This window comes from Maylandia zebra, linkage group LG23 (assembly GCF_041146795.1).
Source record: "Maylandia zebra isolate NMK-2024a linkage group LG23, Mzebra_GT3a, whole genome shotgun sequence".
In the NCBI taxonomy this organism is placed as follows: domain Eukaryota; kingdom Metazoa; phylum Chordata; class Actinopteri; order Cichliformes; family Cichlidae; genus Maylandia; species Maylandia zebra.
This window is the reverse complement of record NC_135188.1, coordinates 18,659,082-18,681,785: the sequence shown is the minus strand read 5'-3', so window position 1 is coordinate 18,681,785 and position 22,704 is coordinate 18,659,082. Positions and strand designations below refer to the sequence as shown.

General features: G+C 41.6%; 1 protein-coding gene across 2 annotated transcripts; it reads left to right on the top strand.

The window, feature by feature from the left end:
* The first annotated feature begins 9,380 nt into the window (after positions 1–9,380).
* cdk15 (cyclin-dependent kinase 15) lies at positions 9,381–20,999 on the top strand. 2 transcript variants are annotated; one of them, XM_004573199.2, is made up of 13 exons: positions 9,386–9,614; positions 11,982–12,119; positions 12,206–12,300; positions 13,333–13,412; positions 13,550–13,644; positions 14,148–14,210; positions 14,319–14,442; positions 17,904–18,024; positions 18,096–18,189; positions 18,303–18,366; positions 20,147–20,195; positions 20,373–20,515; positions 20,713–20,999. In XM_004573199.2, exons 1-13 carry the CDS (start codon positions 9,432–9,434, stop codon positions 20,823–20,825), a joined length of 1,362 nt encoding a protein of 453 aa, XP_004573256.2. In that variant the 5' UTR covers positions 9,386–9,431; the 3' UTR covers positions 20,826–20,999. The 2 variants fall into 2 exon arrangements, 1 of the variants encoding a protein (XP_004573256.2); XR_013095689.1 differs by lacking the exon at positions 20,147–20,195 and having other exon boundaries at positions 9,381–9,614.
* Positions 21,000–22,704: the final 1,705 nt, after the last annotated feature.

Genomic DNA, 22,704 nt, shown 5'->3' with positions numbered 1-22,704 from the left:
CTTCTCTGACAGCATGGTGGGAGTTTCTAAAATTGACGGCGTCTTCATTAATCCCATGCAAACGTACACCTATCTGGAACAACCCTGACATATTACAAAACAATAATATGATAAACTTTTCAGATTGGAGTGGTAAAGGAATCAAATATTTAGAACATATACTAGAAGGAACAGAATTTATTTCATTTGACGGACTAGTTACACAATATGGGATCAACAAGAAAAGATTTTTAGAATATCAACAAATTAAATCCATAGTAAAAAAAGAAATTTAAACCGGGTCAAGTTGAACTACAAACACCACCAAGTGTGGTTCAATTTCTTACTCTTAAAACCCCCAAATTACTATCCAAAATATACAGAATGCTTTCTAAAACAGATGAATCAATATCACTTCCTATTGCAAAATGGGAAGCGGATTTATCAGTTAACTTAGACCTAAACTTCTGGACTCAGATTTGCTTAAAAACCTTTCATCTAATTAGAAATCCCAGTCTTCAATTAATTCAGTACAAAATATTACATAGAGTGCACTATACAGGTCATCGGATGTTCAAGATGGGCTTTACGTCTACCAACAACTGCTCACACTGCCAAACCAAGTCACCGGACAATTATATCCATGCTCTTTGGTTCTGTCCACCAGTTCAGAAGTTTTGGCGCGAGATATGTGAAGACTTATCGAAGTGTCTGAAATGTAACATTCGAACTTCCCCCTTAGTGTGTTTGCTGGGCAGCTTAGATAATGTCACTTCAGAAAAGAATATAGCCCATATGGTTTTCACTGCCCTATGCATAGCCAAGAAAACAGTCCTCATGAACTGGAAAAATAAAAATAATCTTAATTCTAACCAATATAGAAATTATCTATTAGATTACATTAGTCTTGATACAGCCTCTGCCACCACATCAGATCAATTGCTCTGGGCTCCTTTGATCAGCTCCATCACCTAGTGGGGGTGGGGGGGGGGTCATAGTTTGGTCCCGCCTTCAATGTTGTGATTGGTGTGGGGGTAGGGACAGGCTTAGGGCGTCGGGGGGTTCCCCGGAGGCATCTTCTTTGGGGGGCTCAACCCGGGGTAGCGGTCATGTCTGGTTAGGGGCTCTGTTGGCTCTCAGGTGACTGTTTCCTTGTGGCTGCGTGCAGCGGGGCTAGGGGAGGGTCTGTGCTGACGGACGTGGGTTACTGACCTGGTAGCCTGGCTGCCCCTGGGTGGGTCCGGGATGGGCGTGAGGTTCTGGGGGCGCTCCGTCTCTGGGCTGGGGCCCTGGCCGGGCCTCGGGGGCTTGGGTCCTGGTTGGTGTGTTGCCGGGGTTGTGGGCGGGTGGGTGCATGGGGGCCCAGCCCTGGCGCAGGGTGCCGCCGGTGCATCGAGCCAAATGGGGGGCTCTTCAACTGGTGGGGGAACTACATTATACATTATATATATTTAACAAAATGTATTTTTGAGAAGGAAATTATCCATTTGGCCAATTGTGTTTTTGTAGGTGTGAGTCTGTGTTAAGAGTTTAGAAAAAGTATCTGAAGTATGGGTAGGCGCTTGTTAGCGATTGAAAAAAACTGTAATCGGAAGAACTGTAGATTTTGACCAGTTAATTGAATAATCTGATATTCTTGCAAAAGAGTTTATCAATTCAATCACCCCAGAGATATTGGTTTGTGAATTTTGGAGAAAGAGTAACACATCATCCGCATAAAGGCTGATTTTATGTTCCACGTTCTTGCATTTTATGCCCTTAATTACTGAATTCTGTCTAATTGCTGCTGCTAGTGGTTCAATAAAAATTGCAAAAACTGAAGCGGAGAGTGGGCATCCCTGCCTGGTGCCCCTCAAGAGACAGAAGCTGGAGGATGTCTGGTCATTTGTTCTGACACAAGCTGTTGGGGAATTATATAATATTTTTAACCAGTTTATGAAAGAAGATCCAAAACCAAATTTGTGTAAAGTTGCAAATAGAAATTTCCAGTTAACTCTGTCAAATGCTTTTTCTGTGTCTAAAGAGAATATTGTAGTTTCTAGGTTTTTACTGTATGAGTAGTCTATCAAATTAAGTAATCTACGTGTATTTGTTGATGAGTGCTTACCTTTTATGAAACCAGTTTGGTCAGGATGAATTAAGAAGGGGGTTATTTTCTCCAGTCTCTTTGAGAGAGCTTTGCAGATTATTTTAAGGTCTACATTTATAAGGGATATTGGACGATAGCTTGAGGGATATACAGGGTCTTTGCCTGGTTTTAGCAGGAGATTAATCTTTGCAGAATTCATATTTGATGGAAGTCTGCCCTTTTCTTTGATTTCCAACAACGTTCTGTAGAAAACTGGTGCTAGAATCGTCCAGAATTCTTTGTAGAATTCTGCAGGAAAGCCGTCTGAACCTGGAGCCTTATTATTGGGCATACTTATCAGGGCTTCCTGGAGTTAACATGGTGTCAGTGGTGAATCCAGTGCCATTGCTTGAGTGTCTAATAAGTTTGGAAGAGTTATGTTGTCCAAAAACTGATCAATTTATTTTTTAGATGGGTTTATTTGTGGTGAATACAACGTTTTATAGAAATCCCTGAAAATGTTGTTTATTTGTATCGGTTCATATATTGTGTTCCCAGATGAATCTTGAACAGCACATATAGTTGTTTTTTCTTTATTTATTTTTAGCTGGTTTGCTAGAAATTGACCGGATTTATTACCATGTTCATAATTTTGTAAGCGTAGTCTTTGTACTAAGAATTTTGTTTTTTTATCAATTATCTCATTTAATTCTAGTTTTGTTTTGCGTATTTTGTTCAATGTTTCCTGATCTTGGTGGGACGCGTAGGCTTCTTCTAGTGATTTGATGTTTTTTTCTAATTCCTGAATATTTTTGTTTTCTTTTTCTTTTTATGTGATGAGAAAGAAATTATTTTACCTCTCATCACAGCTTTCCCTGCTTCTCATAGAACAGAAGCTGATGTTTCAGGAGTGTCATTATAGTGTAAATGTGAAGTCCGCTCTTTTTTAAAATATTTAATAAAGTCTTCATCTTTAAGTAGTGATATATTAAATCTCCAGTTTTTACTTGGCGTAGTATTATTCTTGTGCATTAGTGTTAAAGATACAGGAGCATGATCGCTGACAGCTATAGGGTGAATCTCAGTGTCTGAAATGTCGCTCAACAGTGAGCTGCTGACCAAAAAATAATCCAGACGAGAGTAAGAGTGATGGACATGTGAGAAAAAAGTATATTCCTTACTGGTAGGGTGAAGGGAGCGCCATTCATCGCAAAGACCAAAGTCGCTCATATACTGTTTGATTATATTTGTGGACTGCCAATTACGCTGAGTTCCCGCTGTATTGAGCCTATCCATGTCTTCATTTAGTCCAAGGTTGAGGTCGCTTCCAAGAACAAGTGTGCCATCTAAGTGTTCAGAGAGTGCACTGAAAAAAACGTGAAAGAATGAGGGATCATCAACATTTGGACCATATACACTTGCAATACATAGCTTTTTATCAAGTATAAGTAGTTTAATGATTAAGAATCTGCCCTCTGGATCTATAACTGTATCGAGTACTGTGAAATTAATATTTTTATGTATTAAAATTGCTACTCCCCTTTGTCTAGAATTATAACAAGCTGAGAACACATTAGGAAACTCAGGTGTTTTAAGTTCATTCGAACCTCTAAGAGGTCTGTGGGTCTCTTGTAAAAGGACAACATCTGCCTGTAGTTTTTTGAGTTGGTTAAATATTTTTAACCTCTTTTCTCTGGAGCCAGCTCCATTTATATTCCATGTAATGAACCTCAGTGTACCCATAGATGTTTGTGTATAACTAGGGATGTATGCTGTGTGCATCGCTTAGACAGGTGGTGAGAATACATCACTTGTTTATAAATAAAGAGAAGGAGAGAGAGAAAAAATGTGTAGCGAGATGCTCCCTGAGTCTGACTATGTGTGTGCATATTTATTAATATGAGTAGGCTTGGCTTAAGTGTGTGTATCCTAAACGACTGTGTGCGCTGTCTGACTGATGTAAATGTGCTGCCGTTGAGCGCGTATGTGTCGAAATAAAGGATGTTGTTTGTGGATGAGTGTCGAAGCAGGTGATCGAGGCAGTGAAAGAAATAAAGAAAGAAACCAAGGACAGGGGTGAGCAGCATAAAAACAAGAGGGGGAAAAGAGAGGGAAAAGAAACGAGAAGAAAAAAAACAAACAAAACGTAAACATTCCAATTAAATCACTGACGGAGAGTGACGGTGTTAATTCTGCTATGAAATCACACTTTAAGATGTGATTTGATACCGGTAAGTTAAACAGATGTTAATGCAAGTTAGTGTGAGTGGATAGGGAAAGGGTGTAGCTGATTCTTATCTGGTGTGAGGTTAATACAGCCACGGAGTGATGTTGGGGTCGCGGTGGAGCTGTCCGTCCACGTACAGCCGGTCCACAGTGATGACAGCGCGGGAGCCCTTCTGGATGAAGCCGCGTCAGATTGGGAAGAGGACCCTGCTTCGTTCCAAGATCTCTTTGGGGAACTGGTCGTTCACGCTGAAGTCCATTCCTTTTAATTCCCTGCCGCGGCTTTTCACCTGTTGCTTTTGTTTGAAGTGGCCAAATTTGGCCACGATAGGACGTGGTCTCCCGGTCGCAGCCCGCATGGGGCCGAGGCGATGCACCCGATCGAAGACGATGTTCTTCATCGTGTTCTCCGGCAGCTTCAGGTGGTTTTGATGAAGCTTTTTACCGTGGTCTCCGCGTCCTCTCCAGCGGCTTCTGGAATACCAGAAAATACCTGATTATCACGCATGCTACGAGCTTGTAGATCAATAACTGTTTCTTTTATTTTTTTATTTTCTCTATTGAGCTGGGTAACATTTTCTGTGAGACATTTCACCGACTCCCTTAGCGTGGCATTTTCAACAGCAAGCATTTCCACCTGCTGCTGGCTGAACTCCAGGGATTCTCGCAAGCATTTAAATTCCCGGTGAAGAATCTCCACCAAGGACAGCCTTGCGTCGAAACTGGACAATCGCTTGTCGATTGACTCCAGTATGTCAGCAATATCTTTGCCGGCTGGCGATGTTGTGCCGGGGGAATCTGCCGGGCGTTGTCTTTTCGACGACGGCGTCTCAGGTTTGGCTGGGGAAGCTGCACACTGGGCCTTCTTCATCACGAGATCCTGAAAGCACTGATCAATATAATCTTGGAGAGTCTCTAAACTCTCCCCATTGTTCTCCAGGGTGTTGGAGATTATTTAGACAAATATTGTTAGTTATAAGACAATTGATAAGTGTATTTGGTAATACTGAAGCTTAAATGAATTTGTTCAAATCTAAACTACCATTTGCTTTAATTTTCCACCAAAATCTCCGGCGTCTGACGTCAGTTACAACATGAGTCGCTTACCTTGTCCGTCACTCCTTACCTTGTCCGTCACTCCTTACCTTGTCCGTCAAAGCATGGTGACTTTGATAGATTCCATATCTTCCTGTCAGCCAGAGGGCCACCAATGAAAACCTTTCTTGGGGAGATTAGACAAAATCAGGTATACTTTGCATTTCTCCAGTTTTCTAAGTCATAACATGTGTTTTAACAGTTATTAACTATTAGTCAGGATCAGATTTGTTCACCAAGTAGCAACTATAAGATAAAATCAATTTAATTATTATTCAGAATTTCTTTTAGTCATTGTGTTATAATCACGGTAATTAAGAAACCACCTTCTTCTGCTGCAGCTTTTTGAGTAAACTCACACTTCTATGCTCTGTGGAAATTTGCTGTCATGACTTTGAAGATTACTGCAGAGAGATACAATGTCTGGTGTTGCCTTTACACAGTCTACCATTACCACAGAAGAACAAAGTCAACCCCTAAAGTCACTACTCAAGAGGAAAGCCCCACAGATTCTTAAGGAGTATGAGACTACAGGTACCCTGTCAGTGCCATCAAGGAAGCTTCTTGTGAAGACTTGCATTGGGGATTTGGTGGAGAGGTGTGGAGAGTAAGTATAGCACCTTACTGCACTTTGTTAAATTTTTGCAGTGAATGTTTCCCTTTAAAAATGTTGAAGTGCACAGAAGTAAAAAAGGTTACTTCTGTTTACCAGTTACCAGGGTGGTATCGACGATACTGATCCGATATGGATACAAACACGTTTTTTTTTTTTACTGTATCTTTTATTGTATCTCAAATTATAGCTTCATAATGATTACAATACATCAGATTACTTGTTCTTATCACTTAATAATTCCCTATCCATTATGCTAGCAGTGTCCAAGCATTCTTTCTTTGGTTTTCTTTTCTTTTCATACATAAGCTAGGAGCTGTGTATTTTACCTTGAAGAATTTGCCACCAGAGTGGAAATCCTCACTTGCAAATATTCACCTGTGTCTTTTGTTCAACTCAATTGACAGGGAGGAATATAGATTTGACAAGATTTTGCAACCACTTCTTGATGACTTGAGATTTCTTGAAAATTCTGGTCTAAATGTGGATTTAAAAAGTCATAGCCATCAACTATATGGTACAGTTTGTGTGTTAACAGCAGAGATGGGCAGTAACGTGTTACTTGTATTCAGACAGGAGTCCTCTTTCACACCAGTTTTGCTTGGTTCATTTAAGTAACGCGTTACTTGTTACTTGTTATCAAGTATAACGCGTTATACTTGTTACTAAAGACAGTTATCAGGAATATAGGTTTCAAACTCTGGTCCGCAGGCCAAATTTGGCCCGCAGCCTAACTACATTTGGCCCGCGAAGCCATACCAAATTAATATCAGAGCTGGCCTACTGGTATTATACAGCTAATATATATACTGTACATCCTAAGGTTTTAAAAACTGAGCTTAAATAAATGATTAGCGGTAATAAAAGCCGAGGGAGGTCAACAGTGATCACTGACTGTTTTAGGAGCTTTTTGAGATTAAATAGAAGAAAATACAAAACATTAAACATGTTAACAACACAAAAGCCATATTAAACGCAGACTACTTTAGGCCCGGAAGTAGGATTCATCACGTCATCACTTAACGACTGGATAGTTAGTTTGTTGTGTAGTTATTGTTTTGTATTGTGTGTCAGTCATACTGCTGAATTTCATATTTTCTCCAAAAAAAGCCGTCAAAGGCAGATTCCAGTGTAAACGCTGTTCCCACATGGAAAACTGGACTGATGCACCTCCTGCTGTCAGACCTGCAGGGTTTAGGCCTTTGGTGTTCTCCTCTGTCTTATACTGAACACAAACTACATTTTTTGGACTGGCACAAATAATTTGTGTGCCTTCTTATTTGATGCAGCACACCTGATTGTTCTGTAAATAGATTTAAATGGTTGTGCTGAAAATAATGATACCAAACAAGGCAAGAAAAACATATTTTAAAGGTGAAATATAGAGGTAAAATCAAAAGTAGTCAAAAACGACCAATTATACCCTGGACCCCAGAGAGTTAAATCTTCGTCTGAACCACATCTGTAGTAAATAATGACTTTTTACAGTCCGATATAACTGCAGGGAACACACAGGCTAACAGAAAATAGTGAGCACACTCTGGCTCGTTGGTCCAGCTGTGAATCCGTTACCGTGAACTATGGGCACATTTGTGCTGGAACTAAGCCGCACACAGCTGACGTTAAACATTACAGGCTGCCTCACTTACCTTCACACGGAGACGATCAGCATTAGTCACAAACAATAAGGTCAGAAAGAAAAACGTTAGGAATGAAGGCAACATCCAGAGAGGCGTTTGAGGACACATTCACAATCAGGAGAATAAGAACCGGATCAGTTTGCAGAATCATTAGAAAAAACAAAAGAAACAAATGTGATGTCATCACATGGTGATAGTAAACAGCAAATAATGTTTATAACCAGAAATACACAGAATTACTGAAAAAGAACAAAGTGCATGTGTATGTATGTACACGGCACATGAAGGATGTGTCATCCCAGCCAAATTGCAAAACTCTTAGCTGTATCTCTAATAAATCCTCTGTAACTTTGCTGCACTTCAGCAGCATCAGGTAATGTTCATATGTTGATTAGTTCAGTTCAGTTTTTGATCTATTGCAGAATATTTTTAGGGTTGTCTGCTATAAAAAGTCAGGCCAGGAAAATCTCCTTCATGTTTTTCTGTGTTTTATCCTCAGTTACTTTGACACAAAGGCATCTGCTGTGTTTACACCTCTGATAAAGCCTCACAAGTGTGAGCTTTGTTTTTATATGTAGATATAAAAATATGGATATGTACTGATGAATGGTCATAGTTATAATATTTCTGACTGTCTGAGTTGACATTGAATTGAACTGAATTGAATCAGTTATAGAAATCAAGATCAATACCCAGCTCTACTCACCACACCAAACACCACACCAAACCTCAGAGACTAAAGTACCCACATTAAATAGACGATGAGCTGCATTTATGTGCATCTCGGAAATTCCCAGATCTCTTGTCAAACAGCTGGAAGGTTTTCAAAAGTTGTTTCATTCACGCTTTATTACCTATGATGTTATTTAAATGTTTCTGTGTTCTAAATATACCTGAATGAGATACTGTAAACCTAATAGAGCTTATATAAGTGTCTATGCAGTGCTGTGAGATGTAAAAAAATAGAAACTGAAAGTAAAATTAAAATATAAATAAATAGTCCGGCTCCACATGAACCTGACCTCCTGTAATTTACATTCTCACCCCCAGATGGCCACAAATTACCTTTAATGATGAGTTCTAGGAGAGACAGAGGTGTACTCATTAAACTTCAGTCACATTTCTTAAGGTATTATGGTGTATTACAGAGTGTTAAAATCATCACCTGAGACTGTCACTGAGTTAACTGGATAATCAGTTATAATTAATAACTAATTAATACCTATAATTAATTTGTTTGGCCGGATTCTGCTGTCAGAGGTTAAGTACATGACAGTCTAATTATGATAAAATTTATTGTACAGTTTTACTGACTGCCAGCCATGACACAGAATTTGACTTCAGTAGATTGATTGCAGTGGTCAAACAGATCCATCACTTCTATCAGGATATAACAGAAACGGATGTTTTTGTATTTTTCTCTGTTTTTATTGTATTTCTTATTAGCAGCTGGATGTACAGACCTGCTGTATGATACATTTAGAGCACACAGGAGGATCTCTGTTGATGGTTAAAAGCTTCAAATTTATTTTTCTTTGAGTTCTTTTATTCTTTATTTGTCTTTATTTGTTGACTTGTTGTTGATTGGGATATTTTTGTTTGTTTGTTTTTTAATATGAAAAGCTCCAGTGATGGTTTGTGTCCACCAGAGGGCAGCAAACACACATCAATGGACCTGTTGTTTTACCTTCTGGGCACAGTGAGGGGGAGGAAGAGGAGGAAGGATGAGTGAGGGTCATGGGACCTTGTTTACTCGTCCTGAACCATGTGAGTCATATGAGACGGAAAAGAGGAAGAAGACGGTGAAAAGATGGAGGAGCTGTCCCGGCGGGCGAGGGAGGCCGGGCAGTGGGTGAGAAGGTGCTGTTGCTGTGCTGAGGAAGAGGAGAATGGTGAGGAGAAAGGTTATGATGGAGATGAAGAAGAGGAGGAAGAGGTGAAGATGGAGGAGTTGAACTTCAGGAAAAGTTCAGCTTCACTTCCGTCTGCTGAGGTAAAACATCAGCCGCTGTAAAAAGTGCAATTATTTCATTTTATTTATCATTTTTATTTTTTTTTAAAGAGTAATCCTTTTGTTGTGATCTATTTAACATGTAAAATCTGTTATAGCATGTTGTAACTTTTTACAGTGGGTATGCTGTCTCGATTTAAAATATGACGTTACGTCCATTCAACACATTAATTAAAAAAAATAAATTATATATATATATATATATATATATATATATATATATATTCTTTTTTTTCTCTTTTTCTTTTTAATTAATGTTTTGAATGGACGTAACTTCATAATAATGATAATAATGGATTGCATTTATATAGCGCTTTTCGAGACCCTCAAAGTGTCACGGCTGGCGGAGTGAGCCGTGTGGAGTGGAGGAAAAGGAGGACCCAAAATGCAGCAAACTGATGATACGAGTGAAGTTTATTTACACGGTGGCAGTGGCAAAAACAGGCAATGAAGCATGAGTAATGACAAACCTAAACTGGGAGAAACTAAAGAGCAAACCTGAAATCTTACAAAACGGAGAGCGGAGCAGAGAGACGCAGACCAAGGACCAGGATACCAAGAAACACAGACGAGCCGACAACGAACACAGACCGACACCCACTATATATACACACACACAAGGTAATCGGGTAATCGCACACAGGAGGGAAGAACAGCTGATCTGAATACACATGATGACTGGAGGACACAAGCTGAACACAATGACAACAGACACAGACTTTCAGAACAAAACAGGAAATCTAGAACCCGAACCGGACACAAGGGGGGAGGACACAGAATAACTAGAACAGAGGGAAATAATCACAACACACAAAACGCTGGGTCAACGACCCAGGACCATGACACAAAGTGCTTTACAATTCCACTATTCATTCACTCTCACATTCACACACTGGTGAAGGCAGCTACAGTTGTAGCCACAGCTGCCCTGGAGCAGACTGACAGAAGCGAGGCTGCCATATCGCGTCATCGGCCCCTCTGGCCATCACCAGTAGGCGGTAGGTGAAGTGTCTTGCCCAAGGACACAACGACCGAGACTGGTTTTATTGCATTTTTTATTTACCATTCTTTATTTTTTTTTCTTAACTGTATTGATCCCACAGGAGAACTTTTTGTTTTACAGCAAAATGATAAAGGGTAACAATATTACAGTCTACAGTACACAACAAATAACACAGCTAAATAAAAGGGTCACAGGTGACGATCTTATGTTGTGAGAGAGTGCAGGAATTTATAAACTTACAACAGTGATGAAAAATAAAGTAACGTAAAAATGAAGTTAGTTAAAACAGTAAAAGTTCGACTGACGTTGGTCAAGAGAGAAGAACAAATTGCATTAATAAATATATAAGAAAAACAGCTGCATGAAGGTTTAATACAAAGTATGTTTATGATCTAATGGTTGACAGGTTTGTTCACCTGTGACAGAATGAAGAATCAGTGTGCAGCTTTATAGAAAACAGCAAGAACGGTTTCCTGAAGCGAGATTGAATCAGTCTGAAGGAGAATGAGCTCAGAAGTGTGAAGTAGGTGTGATGGTTGTCCATGATTGAGAGCAGCTTGTTCAATGACCTCTAACCCTCATTGACTCAAATGTCTCCAAATTCTGACCAATGGTGCTTCCAGCCTTAAGGATCAGTTTGTTGATCCTGCAGGTTTCTCTGACTCGGATGGCACTAACTCTCACAGACTAGTAGAAGATCGCCAACATCTTGCTGCTCACATTAAAGGACCTGAGCTTCTTTAGAAGGTAGAGCCTGTTCAGCCCCTTCTTGTAAACGGCATCACTGTTAGTCCTCCAGTCTAGTCTGTCATTCAGGTGAACATCCAACTACCTGCAGCTGTCTACTGTTTCCACCTCCTCACCCATGATATTGATTTTGGTTGCAGTTTTTCTCCTCTGGAAGTCAACCACTGTCTTGTTTGTCTTGCTGACATTTAGAAGGAGGTGATTTCTTCCCGACCGCTCCACAAAATTCCTCACTAGCTCTTTGTAGTCCGACTCCTGCCCACCCTCAAAACACCCAGCCGTCCCAGATAACTTCTGCTGGTTTCACTGTTGTATAGGAAATCTGAGGTGTAAACAGGAATAGAGCTCCAGTATTACCAACCACCACCTCAGACCACCTGAGGCCTCTCTGACAGACAGTCAGCAATCCAGGACACAGTAGAAGTGTTAAGTGGTATATATGAGTCACCACGGGTGGTGATAAGACAATTTTAGGTAGTATTGATTGGTTGAGGATTTTCTTAAGCTGGTATTGAGGTTTCAAATGATCTTTTGAGCTTTAAAGGTAGTATTAACAATCCCTTATGTGTACCTGATGTGGTCTCGTCTGTGTGTCTCAGCTGGATTCGGACTCATCCACCTCTGGCTCTCAGTCTCACTGGTTCCACACTCTGCAGGCCCGTCGGCTGAAAGTCCAGCGTGGGCGCAGCAACAGCGACCCACTGAGAGGGGAGGGCAGTCGGGAGCCTCTTACCTGGGTCAGGGCGCGTATGACATGATGTTTGAGGTAACATGTGAGGCGGTGTGATGCTTGTGTGACATTTAGTGTGTGTGCTGTGATCAGAAAGCAGGTCTGGAGTTTGGGGCAGCACACTCGTACCTGAGTCTGGAGAAACTGGGTGAAGGAACCTTTGCCTCGGTCTACAAAGGCATCAGCAGGTCAGAGCTCACCGCGATACAAGTCAAACACAAACAGCCAATGAGATTGTGGCTTAAGTTTTGATCACATTGAGTCTGGATGTTGGTCACAATGTACAAAAGACAAGAAAACATCTCCCTGTGTTTAGTTTTAACAAGTTTTTTACAGAATCTTTTGGGACTTGGGCAAGATCCATTGCATTCATCGGAGTGTGAATGAGTGTGAATGTTGATTAGTATACAGCGCTTTGAGTACTCCGGGAGAGTAGAAAAGCACTATATACGAATCAATCCATTGCGGGGTGGCTGTAGCTCAGGAGGTAGAGCAGGTCAGCTGCTGATTGGGAGGTTGGTGGTTTGATCCCTGCCTCCCCCGGTTTGCATGCCAAATATCCTTGGGCAAGATACTAACCCCGAGTTGTTCTCCAATGCATCCATTGGAGCATGAATGATAGTTAGAAAGCACTCACCGTATAGATAATAGTGAATGGGTGTGTATGGGGTGAATGCGGCATGTTTTATAGAGCGCTTTGAGTGCTCCAGGACAGTAGAAAAGTTGTATATAAGAACCAGTCCATTTACTTTTTTATTGTTAGATATTAGACAGATGTTTTGCTAGGATTACTAAAATTATTGTTAATGTTTATTTTTTAACAGATACTTAACATTTTGGAAAAATTCGCAAATATTTTATTAATTACAATTTTTTTTCAATCAAATGAGTTTATAAGTATATACATATTTGTTATTATATATATTATGCATTAATATATATTAATTGTCCATTTCTGTTATGTTGCACATTTTAAAAAGAACGTTTCATTTTTAACTTCAGTAGTTTATCTGACATGTTATTAGTTTAAAATTTGTAATATTTACATTAATTTTCATACATACTGGACATTATAATAGAAATGTATACTTTATTGATCCTTGCTCAGGGGCACCTCATTCAGTGGATGACCTGAACTATCCCTGCCCCGTAAAATCTTCCTTGTGTTGTGATCGATCAGTGATAAAGTGTTTACTGTAAACATTTCTTCTTCTGTGAAGGATAAACGGGCAGCTGGTTGCTCTGAAGATGATTCGTATGAAGACGGAGGAAGGTGTCCCGTTCAATGCCATTAGAGAAGGTGACCAATTAGATCAGTGGTTAAGTTTTTAATAGTTTCAGCAACATGTGCATAAACATGTGTGTGTGTGTGTGTGTGTGTGTGTGTGTGTGTGTGTGTGTGTGTGTGTGTGTGTGTGTGTGTGTGTGTGTGTACAGCCTCTTTGCTCAAACGTCTGAAACATGCCAACATTGTCCTCCTGCACGACATCATCCACACCAGAGAGACACTCACCTTCGTCTTTGAGTACCTGGTGAGAAATCTGCTGTTCAGTGCTGAGTGTGACCTGAAGGAGGTGCTACAGAGCACTCACCAACACACACATACACACACACACACACACACACACGCACGCACACACACAAACTTCAACCAAAGTCAGAACAAAATTTTAAGGCTACAATTTTTAGCATTCACACATTTTATATTTTTTTCTTTTAAATGTTTATAAATTTTTACAATTTTATTTTAATGTATATATTGTTTGTTTTTTTGTTTTCATTCTGATCTATTTATTTGTTAATATGGGGGTCATTCCCTCTCAGATCACCATCTCTGATTTGTGTAGAACATTTATGGTATAAGGTTTGAACATAAATTATGTTTTATGTAAAATTTCTTACAACAGTCTTACAACAAACCTTTTATGATATTAACATGATGAACATGAGTATCTGAATAAAAGAAAAGCTTCAAATTTTCTGTGGTCTTTCTCACCATCAAAATGAAGTTTAACACCAGAGATTGTCTCTGCAGCAGACAGATCTGGCCCAGTACATGATCCAGCACCCTGGAGGTCTACGCTATCACAACGTGCGGGTACGTCGCTGCGCTCAGCAGCAGACAGCCGGGGGCAGTACTGTGTCATTCCAGCTGTGAGCAGCACGCCATGAAATGTTTAACATGGCTCAACACCGTGTGTTTCAGATCTTCATGTTCCAGCTGCTGCGAGGTCTCTGCTACATCCACAGCCGCAGGATCCTCCACCGAGACCTTAAGCCCCAAAACCTGCTCATCAGCTACCTCGGAGAACTCAAACTGGCCGACTTCGGTGAGAACCGGCTCAACGCTGCAGGGCAGAAGTGGAAATAGGCAAAGATTTAGTCAGCAAGGACCTGTAGGAACAACAGATTTGTAAAATAACCTAGTTGGAAACAACACACATATATATATATATATATACACATATATATATATATATATATATATATATATATATATATATATATATATATATATATACACATCCATCCATCCATCTTCATCCGCTTTATCCGCAGGGGCAGCAGCCTAAGCAAAGAGGCCCAGACCTCCCTCTCCCCAGCCACCTCCTCCAGCTTATCCGGGGGAATACCAAGGCGTTCCCAGGCCAGCTGAGAGATATAATCTCTCCAGCGTGTCCTGGGTCTGCCCCGGGGCCTCCTCCCGGTGGGACATGCCTGGAACACCTCACCCAGGAGGCGCCCAGGGGGCATCCTTGTCAGATGCCCGAACCACCTCAGCTGGCTCCTTTCGATGTGGAGCAGCAGCTGCTCTACTCTGAGCCCCTCCCGGATGGCCGAACTTCTCACCCTATCTCTAAGGGAGAGGCCAGCCACCCTTCGGAGGAAGCTCATTTCTGCCGCTTGTATCTGCGATCTTGTTCTTTCGGTCACTACCCACAGCTCGTGGCCATAGGTGAGGGTAGGGACGTAGATCGACCGGTAAATTGAGAGCTTCGCTTTTACACTCAGCTCCCTCTTCACCACGACGGACCGGTGCAGCGTCTGCATTACTGCAGCTGCAGCCCCAATTCGTCTGTCGATCTCCGGCTCCCTTCTCCCATCACTCGCGAACAAGACCCCGAGATACTTGAACTCCTCCACTTGGGGCAGGAACTCATCCCCGACCCGGAGTGGGCACTCCACCCTTTTCCGGCTGAGAACCATGGCCTCAGATTTGGAGGTGCTGAACCTCATTCCCGCTGCTTCACACTCGGCTGCGAACCGTTCCAGTGCGAGCTGGACGCCCTCACCTGATGAAGCCAACAGAACCACATCATCCGCAAAAATCAGAGATGAGATTCTGAGGCCACCAAAGCGAAAGCCCTCCGCCACTTGGCTGCGCCTAGAAATCCTGTCCATAAAAATTATGAACAGAACCGGAGACAAAGGGCAGCCCTGGCGGAGCCCATCACCCACCGGGAACGAGTCCGACTTATTGCCGGCGATGCAAACCAAGCTCTTGCAATGGTTGTATAGGGATCGAATGGCCCGTAGCAATGGGCCAGACACCCCATACTCCCACAACACCTCCCACAGGACACTCCGAGGGACACGGTCGAATGCCTTCTCCAAGTCCACAAAACACATGTAGACTGGTTGGGCAAACTCCCATGCACCCTCAAGTATCCTCGAGAGGATAAAGAGCTGGTCCAGTGTTCCGCGACCAGGACGAAAACCGCATTGTTCCTCCTGTATCCGAGGTTCGACTAGCGGACGAACTCTCCTTTCCAGCACCCTGGCATAGACTTTCCCAGGGAGGCTGAGGAGTGTGATCCCCCTGTAGTTGGAACACACCCTCCGGTCCCCCTTCTTAAAGATGGGGACCACCACCCCGGTCTGCCAGTCCACAGGTACTGCCCCTGATCTCCACGCAACATTGCAGAGGCGTGTCAACCAGGACAGCCCTACAACGTCCAGAGCCTTCAGGAACTCGGGGCGGACCTCATCAACACCAGGGGCTCTGCCACCAAGGAGTTGTTTAACTGCCTCAGTGACCTCGCCCCCGGAAATTGGCGGGTCATTCCCCTCATCCCCAGACACTGCTTCTTCCTCGGAAGACGTGTCAGTGGGATTAAGGAGGTCCTCGAAGTATTCCTTCCACCGCCTGACAATTTTCTCAGTCGACGTCAGCAGCGCTCCGCCAGCACTATACACAGTGCAGGTAGAGCACCGCTTTCCCCTCCTGAGACGCCTGACGGTTTGCCAGAATCTCTTCGAGGCAGTCCGAAAGTCTTTTTCCATGGCCTTTCCGAACTCCTCCCACACCCGAGTTTTTGCTTCAGCCACTGCCCGAGCCGCATTCCGCTTGGCCTGTCGATACCTGTCGGCTGCCTCCGGAGTCCCACAGGCTAACCAAGCCCGACAGGACTCCTTCTTCAGCCTGGTGGCTCCCTTCACCTCTGGTGTCCACCATTTGGTTCGGGGATTACCACCACGCATGGCAGGCACCAACCACCTTGCGGCTGCAGCTCAATGCAGCAGCTTCGGCAATGGAGACGCTGAACATGGTCCATTCGGACTCAATGTCCCCAGTCTCCCTCGGAATGCTGTTGAAGCTCTGCCAGAGGTGTGCGTTGAAGATCTCACGGACTGGGGCCTCTGCTAGACGTTCCCAGCACACCCTCACTACGCGTTTAGGTGCACCAGGTCTGTCCAGTGTCCTCCCCCGCCACCTGATCCAACTCACCACCAGGTGGTGATCAGTTGACAGCTCAGCCCCTCTCTTTACCCGAGTGTCCAGAACATATGGTCGCAGGTCTGGTGATACGATTACAAAATCGATGATCGACCTACGGCCTAGAGCGTCCTGGTGCCACGTGCACTTATGGACACTCTTATGTTCGAACAGGGTGTTCGTTATGGCCAAACTGTGATTAGCACAGAAGTCCAATAACAAAGCACCGCTCGGGTTCAGATCAGGGAGGCCGTTCCTCCCAATCACGCCCCTCCAGGTCTCGCTGTCGTTACCCACGTGAGCATTGAAGTCTCCCAGCAAGCAGGACAACAGAGTCTCCAGGTGGAGCACCTTCCAGCTCCACCCAGGTCCCTCACCCAGGACCAATTTGCCATGGGAGACCCTACCAGGGGGCAAAAGCCCCCAGACAACATAGCCCCTGGGATCCCTGGGACACACAAACCCCTCCACCACGATAAGGTAGCGATTCAAGGAGGATATATATATATATATATATATATATATATATATATATATATATATATATATATATATATATATATATATATATATATTGGGGGTGCAACGATACACAAAATTCACAGTTCGGTTCGATACTTTGGTGTCACGGTTCGATATTCTTTCGATACAAAAAATGTTCATGCCTTTTTAATTTGTCATTTATTAAAATTATAAATATATATCTTAACTCAAAAGTACAGTTTTTAAATTTAATGTTGCTGAAACAACAAAGTAATAAAAAAATAAATCTATCTGATCAAGAAATCACTCATCTTTGGAAAAGAGAGTTTATTACAGAGAAATGGCTCTTTCCAAAATAAAAGCTATACTATACGCTTCTTCTGGGCTATATTCTCAGCAGCATATTAAACATATCAGGTCCCCAAAAGCCCCCAGACAACATAGCCCCTGGGATCCCTGGGACACACAAACCCCTCCACCACGATAAGGTAGCGATTCAAGGAGGATTAAAGCAGACAATTTAACTAGTTTAAAGTAAAAAAAATGCAAAGTTAAAATGTTTTTTTCAAATGTTTTCTGGTTCTGTTGCAGGTCTGGCTCGGTCCAAATCCATTCCCAGTCAGACCTTCTCTTCGGAGGTGGTGACGCTGTGGTACCGCCCCCCTGATGTCCTGCTGGGATCCACAGACTACTCCACAGCTCTAGACATATGGTCAGTACCGATTATTCAAATTCAGCTGCCGGCTGTGACTGTGTGAATAAAGTTTGCTTTTTCTGAATTAGGGGGGCTGGGTGCATTTTCATAGAGATGCTGCAGGGGGCGCCAGCATTCCCAGGAGTCTCTGATGAGTTTGAGCAGCTGCAGAAGATCTGGGAGGTCAGTAACACTGTTTATATCACTGATCCACGAAATAGTACTACTGTGTGATATTACACTGTAATAATACTCACATTAAGTACTAATACTATTAAGATGATGTAACCCTGCAGGTCCTGGGCCTCTCCTCTGAGGACAGCTGGCCTGGTGTCAGCCTTCTACCCAATTACAGACCAGGTACGTTTAGATAACACCTCTGACACATGCAACTCTCTATTTAGTGTTTTTGTTTTTGCTGTTATTTCACAGTTTTAACCCTTTAAGACCTACCATAGAACCAATTCCGCCAGAGCTTCTATTATATTTTTACATGCTGTGGAGCCATTTTTGGGAGCATTTCAAGTTGCTATACATCAATACAACCATTACATCCTAAATTTTAATAATATGCATGCATTAAGTGCATAGTAATTACATAAATTGCAAAAAGGTGCAATAAACTACAAAAAAATTGAAAATCGTTTTTGTTTTGTTAACATATATTTCTAGTTAGAGAAATTTAAGAGGCTTATCCCTCAAAACTGTAAATACAAAAAAGTTGCACAAAATAGTTTCCCACCACAGGAAATTTATTTTGAATGTCTTCATAGTTTTATTTTTGAAATACACCAATTTTTATATACTGCAGGAAAAACGAAAATAAATATTATAGTGCAAATTTGCAAAAAAAACCAGCATATGCATCAAAATAAACTATTTCCAGCAGTGCAATATGAGTCCTAAGCATCCCAGAAACGACACAGAAATTCATAAAGTCAAACATAACTTTTAAAAACACCAGTATAGGCTCATGAGGCCTTGATGGTAAAAAACTACATTTCCGCGAAAATGACATCACTTCCGGTTTCGGGCAGGTCATGGCGGACATGCGATAGTTCGCGCTGATGGACATAGGAAGTGTTACGAACAGCTGATCGGATCGGCTAAGCGTGTTTCTGGAATATTATGTTTTTGTTGCTGCAAGTGCTTTTTATGCAGTTTTTGCAAAGCTTTATGTGGAAGGAAACCGTGACCGAGGACAAGCTGATGGCATAAGATGTAAGTACAACTCCTCCGGTTTCATATGCAAAAAAGATTATTGCGCTAGCTCACGTGGTTGCAGTGCTACCGGGATTTTAAAATAGTTACACAAAACGGAGCGTGCCCGCTCTGACCGGTTTTAAAATTTAAATACAATTTTTTTAGTCTTATATAAACAGGCTAATTAAATCAATGATGTTTTTGTGGAGGTGGCATGAATTTGTCTTGTAAACATTCACAGTTGTTCTGTGATGCCTGGGGTTCATTAAGGGTCATTACTTGTGTGCAGTGACTCAAAATTTCCATCGGGAGGCAACATGTCTCCACGTTTCCTGTTTTAACAGTTTTACTCGGATTAAAATGAGATGATTTCTCAGACTTTGAGGCGAACTCTGCTCTGCAAGTCTGACAGGGTCTCTGATACATCATGTGGGTGTGAGAAGAGAGAACAAAGACGAGAAGAAATTAACCACAGAGTGAGATCAGTGGTTGAGCTGCTCATGAATCACTGGATAAAGTCATCTTTTACAGTAAACTGTAACTTCAGGCCAACCCACACAGAGCTGTAACATTAAAGATCAGGTTCCCCCAAGAATTCACACACCACCTTTAGAGTGATGAGACCTGAGCTGTTCACAGTGATAACACACACTTTTAGATTCAGTCTGACACCATTTAGTTCTCATGTCATCCCAGAACAAACTTCCACAAATCCTTCAGAAACCTGAAAAGAAGACAGTTTAAAAAGCTGCCTGAGAGGTTTCAGTGATCTGCTGACACATATTAGGGCATCAATGACAGACTGAAGCTGTTTCATTCCCCCAAAAATAATAAATGTAGGCTAAAAACCAGCTGAAGTGCAAAGCATGGGAACATTTTTAGATCCATGTTAACATTTGCTAATTGCTAATTGAGTGGGGTTTTTTTTCTTCCATAGAGCGGTTTCTTTACTCAGAACCAAAGCAGCTTAGGACCGTTTGGAAAAGGTAACTTTTATATGGGCACACACATGCTAACCTGCTAACACACTTTGAAATGCAAACATTAGTCACATGACAGTCCTTCATCTGTGCTAACTGTAGACAGTCCAACAGTCCACATGTAGACCAGGTTAGATCACTTGACTCTGTAGTCCTCCATCTGCCTGTGTTGATCTGGATCAGGTTGGAGCAGCTGCCATATAAGACCGAGGACCTGGCCCAGGAGATGCTAAAGGTGGTCCCTACAGACAGGATCTCGGCTCCGGACGCCATGCAGCACCTGTACTTCAACACACTGCCTCCTCCCATCATGCACCTCAGAGACAGTAAGAACTCACTTAAATGTTACCATATTGCAGCTAAACTTTAAAGAACATATTTTCTGTTAATTCAGCACTCACCTAGCAGCACTTACTTGAATTTCCAACATAGATACATTATAGATGTATGATCATAAATCCTTTTTTAACAAAAAGCTGTTTAAGGCTTAAATTCATTTTTTTTCTCTTTCTTTCTTTGTCAGCTGTGTCCATCTTTAAGGTTCCTGGCATTCGTCTGGAAACGGAGGTTAGAGACATCTATAACCCTGGGCGCAAGGTCAAACCTTCCCTGCTGCCCTCTGCTAAATTCTGGTGACTGAAATCTCATAAGCAGCGCGTCAAGATCTGTGGAGTGGAGAACAAACCCAGATGTCTCTCTGAAGACACAAACTGGACTTTAAAGTGATATTAATACAGTGCCATTAAATGTTTGCAGTTCAGTTTGGAGAGTCTTTCTGGTTTAAATAAAGATGTGTATGTCAAACTTTCACTCAGATCGGCTGTTAAGATCTTATGTAAATCTGATTTCTTGCCAATGTAAATATAAACCGTCCCTGCAGTCTTCTGTTAGCATTCATTAGCATCTGTTAGCAGCAGACTAACGAGTCCCATGAAACTCCTCATGAATTTTGAATGAAGCTTTATTAATAAAGCTCCAGGCCAACCTGCACTGAGAGACACAGCGTGTTTCTGTATTCTGACTCTAACTGGATAAAACTCGACCTCTGAAACTTTGTTAGTCCTCTGATACACAAACAAGCCAACAGCTGAGAGAGGGGGGCTACTGGATGGACCTGATTTAACTGTATTTACCTCTGACTGATGATCTTCCCCTCATCCCCTACCTCACTGACACCTCACAACTTGTCACAGCACTGTAACAATATGAAAAATTAAAAGTATAATTAATTTTAAAAAAAAAATACTAGAACATGTGGGTTTTTATGTTTTTATTGTGGGCAGATTTTGGTTGTTTTTGTTTTTTATTTTCTTAGAAAATAATTTTAAATTAATTTTTGTTTTAGCACTCCAACAGATTTGAGGCCTGTCCAGGGTGTACCCTGGCTCTCACGCTATTGCTGCTTTTCCGTTGCCACCTACTCGACTCAACTCGACTCAGTTTCAGTAGTTTTCAATTTCGTTTGAGTGCCACATCAATGTGGGTTGGATCATTGAAGCAACGCAGGCCAAAAGTCCTGTGACATCATTTTTATGCGACACAACTGAAGAACAAGAGGACATCTCAGTGATGGTATACCTGCTGCTAAACTGATGGTAATCATCTGCACCTCATAGATGGACCATGGAGTCATTACTCGCTGGCCAATTATTTGCATGCAGTCTGTTGACACCACACCGACCCCGACTGAGCAGGTACCACCAAACCAAAAATTCAAAAAATTGAGTGGAGTCAAGCTGAGTCAAGTGGGTATCATCCGTGACCCACCCTGAATTGTATAAGAGCAAGAGAATGGATTTGAACTTCTGGTGATTTTTGTGGTGCATATCCTACAGTTTCAAGACAAAAATTGTGCTTTTTCTGAGGTGTTACAATCCAGTTTAATTTTCACTTTTTTTGAAACATTGTGCTGATATAAAATATTTCAAGTTATTTTTACAGCGTAGTTTTTGTAATTTGTTGAAAGAAGCTGAATTGTGGAGGCAGGGGTTGTTTGTTTTTTCCTGTTTTTTTGAGTCCAAAGAAATTTCCCTTCTCCTTTTAAGGTTGCATTAATCTCCCACATTTACCAATCCATCACCTCTTCCTTCCTCATGAGCACCTGATTTTTATTTCCTACCACTGACTTGATGTTTGATAATTGCATCTATGTGGGCTTGAACATATACTTTGTTACTCAGATTTATGCAGATGTTTGAAAAAGCTGAACATGTAACAGATTAAAAAACAAAAGTTAAAGATCATGGAAAACAAACAAGAAAGAACAAAAACAAACTCAAGTGTATAAAAATGGGCTCAAATTAATAATACATTTTTGAAAGATACTTTGATTTTTAAAATATTTAAAATGACTAACATTAAGAAATAAAAATGAACGAGGATTTCAGTGTCATAATTCAGAACATTCAAATGCATAAGTAGCTGAATTACAGATGATTTCCTGCGAAGCAACTTTCAGATTAAACACTGTGAAACACACACTGACTACATGTTAATTAAAATACATTTTGGATTT

Coding starts and splice junctions, on each gene's coding strand:
- cdk15 (XM_004573199.2), top strand. CDS start 9,432: ATGGAGGAGCTGTCCCGGCGGGCGAGGGAGGCCGGGCAGTGGGTGAGA. Junction 14,211..14,318: donor TACGCTATCACAACGTGCGG/GTACGTCGCTGC, acceptor CGTGTGTTTCAG/ATCTTCATGTTCCAGCTGCT. Junction 14,443..17,903: donor ACTCAAACTGGCCGACTTCG/GTGAGAACCGGC, acceptor GTTCTGTTGCAG/GTCTGGCTCGGTCCAAATCC.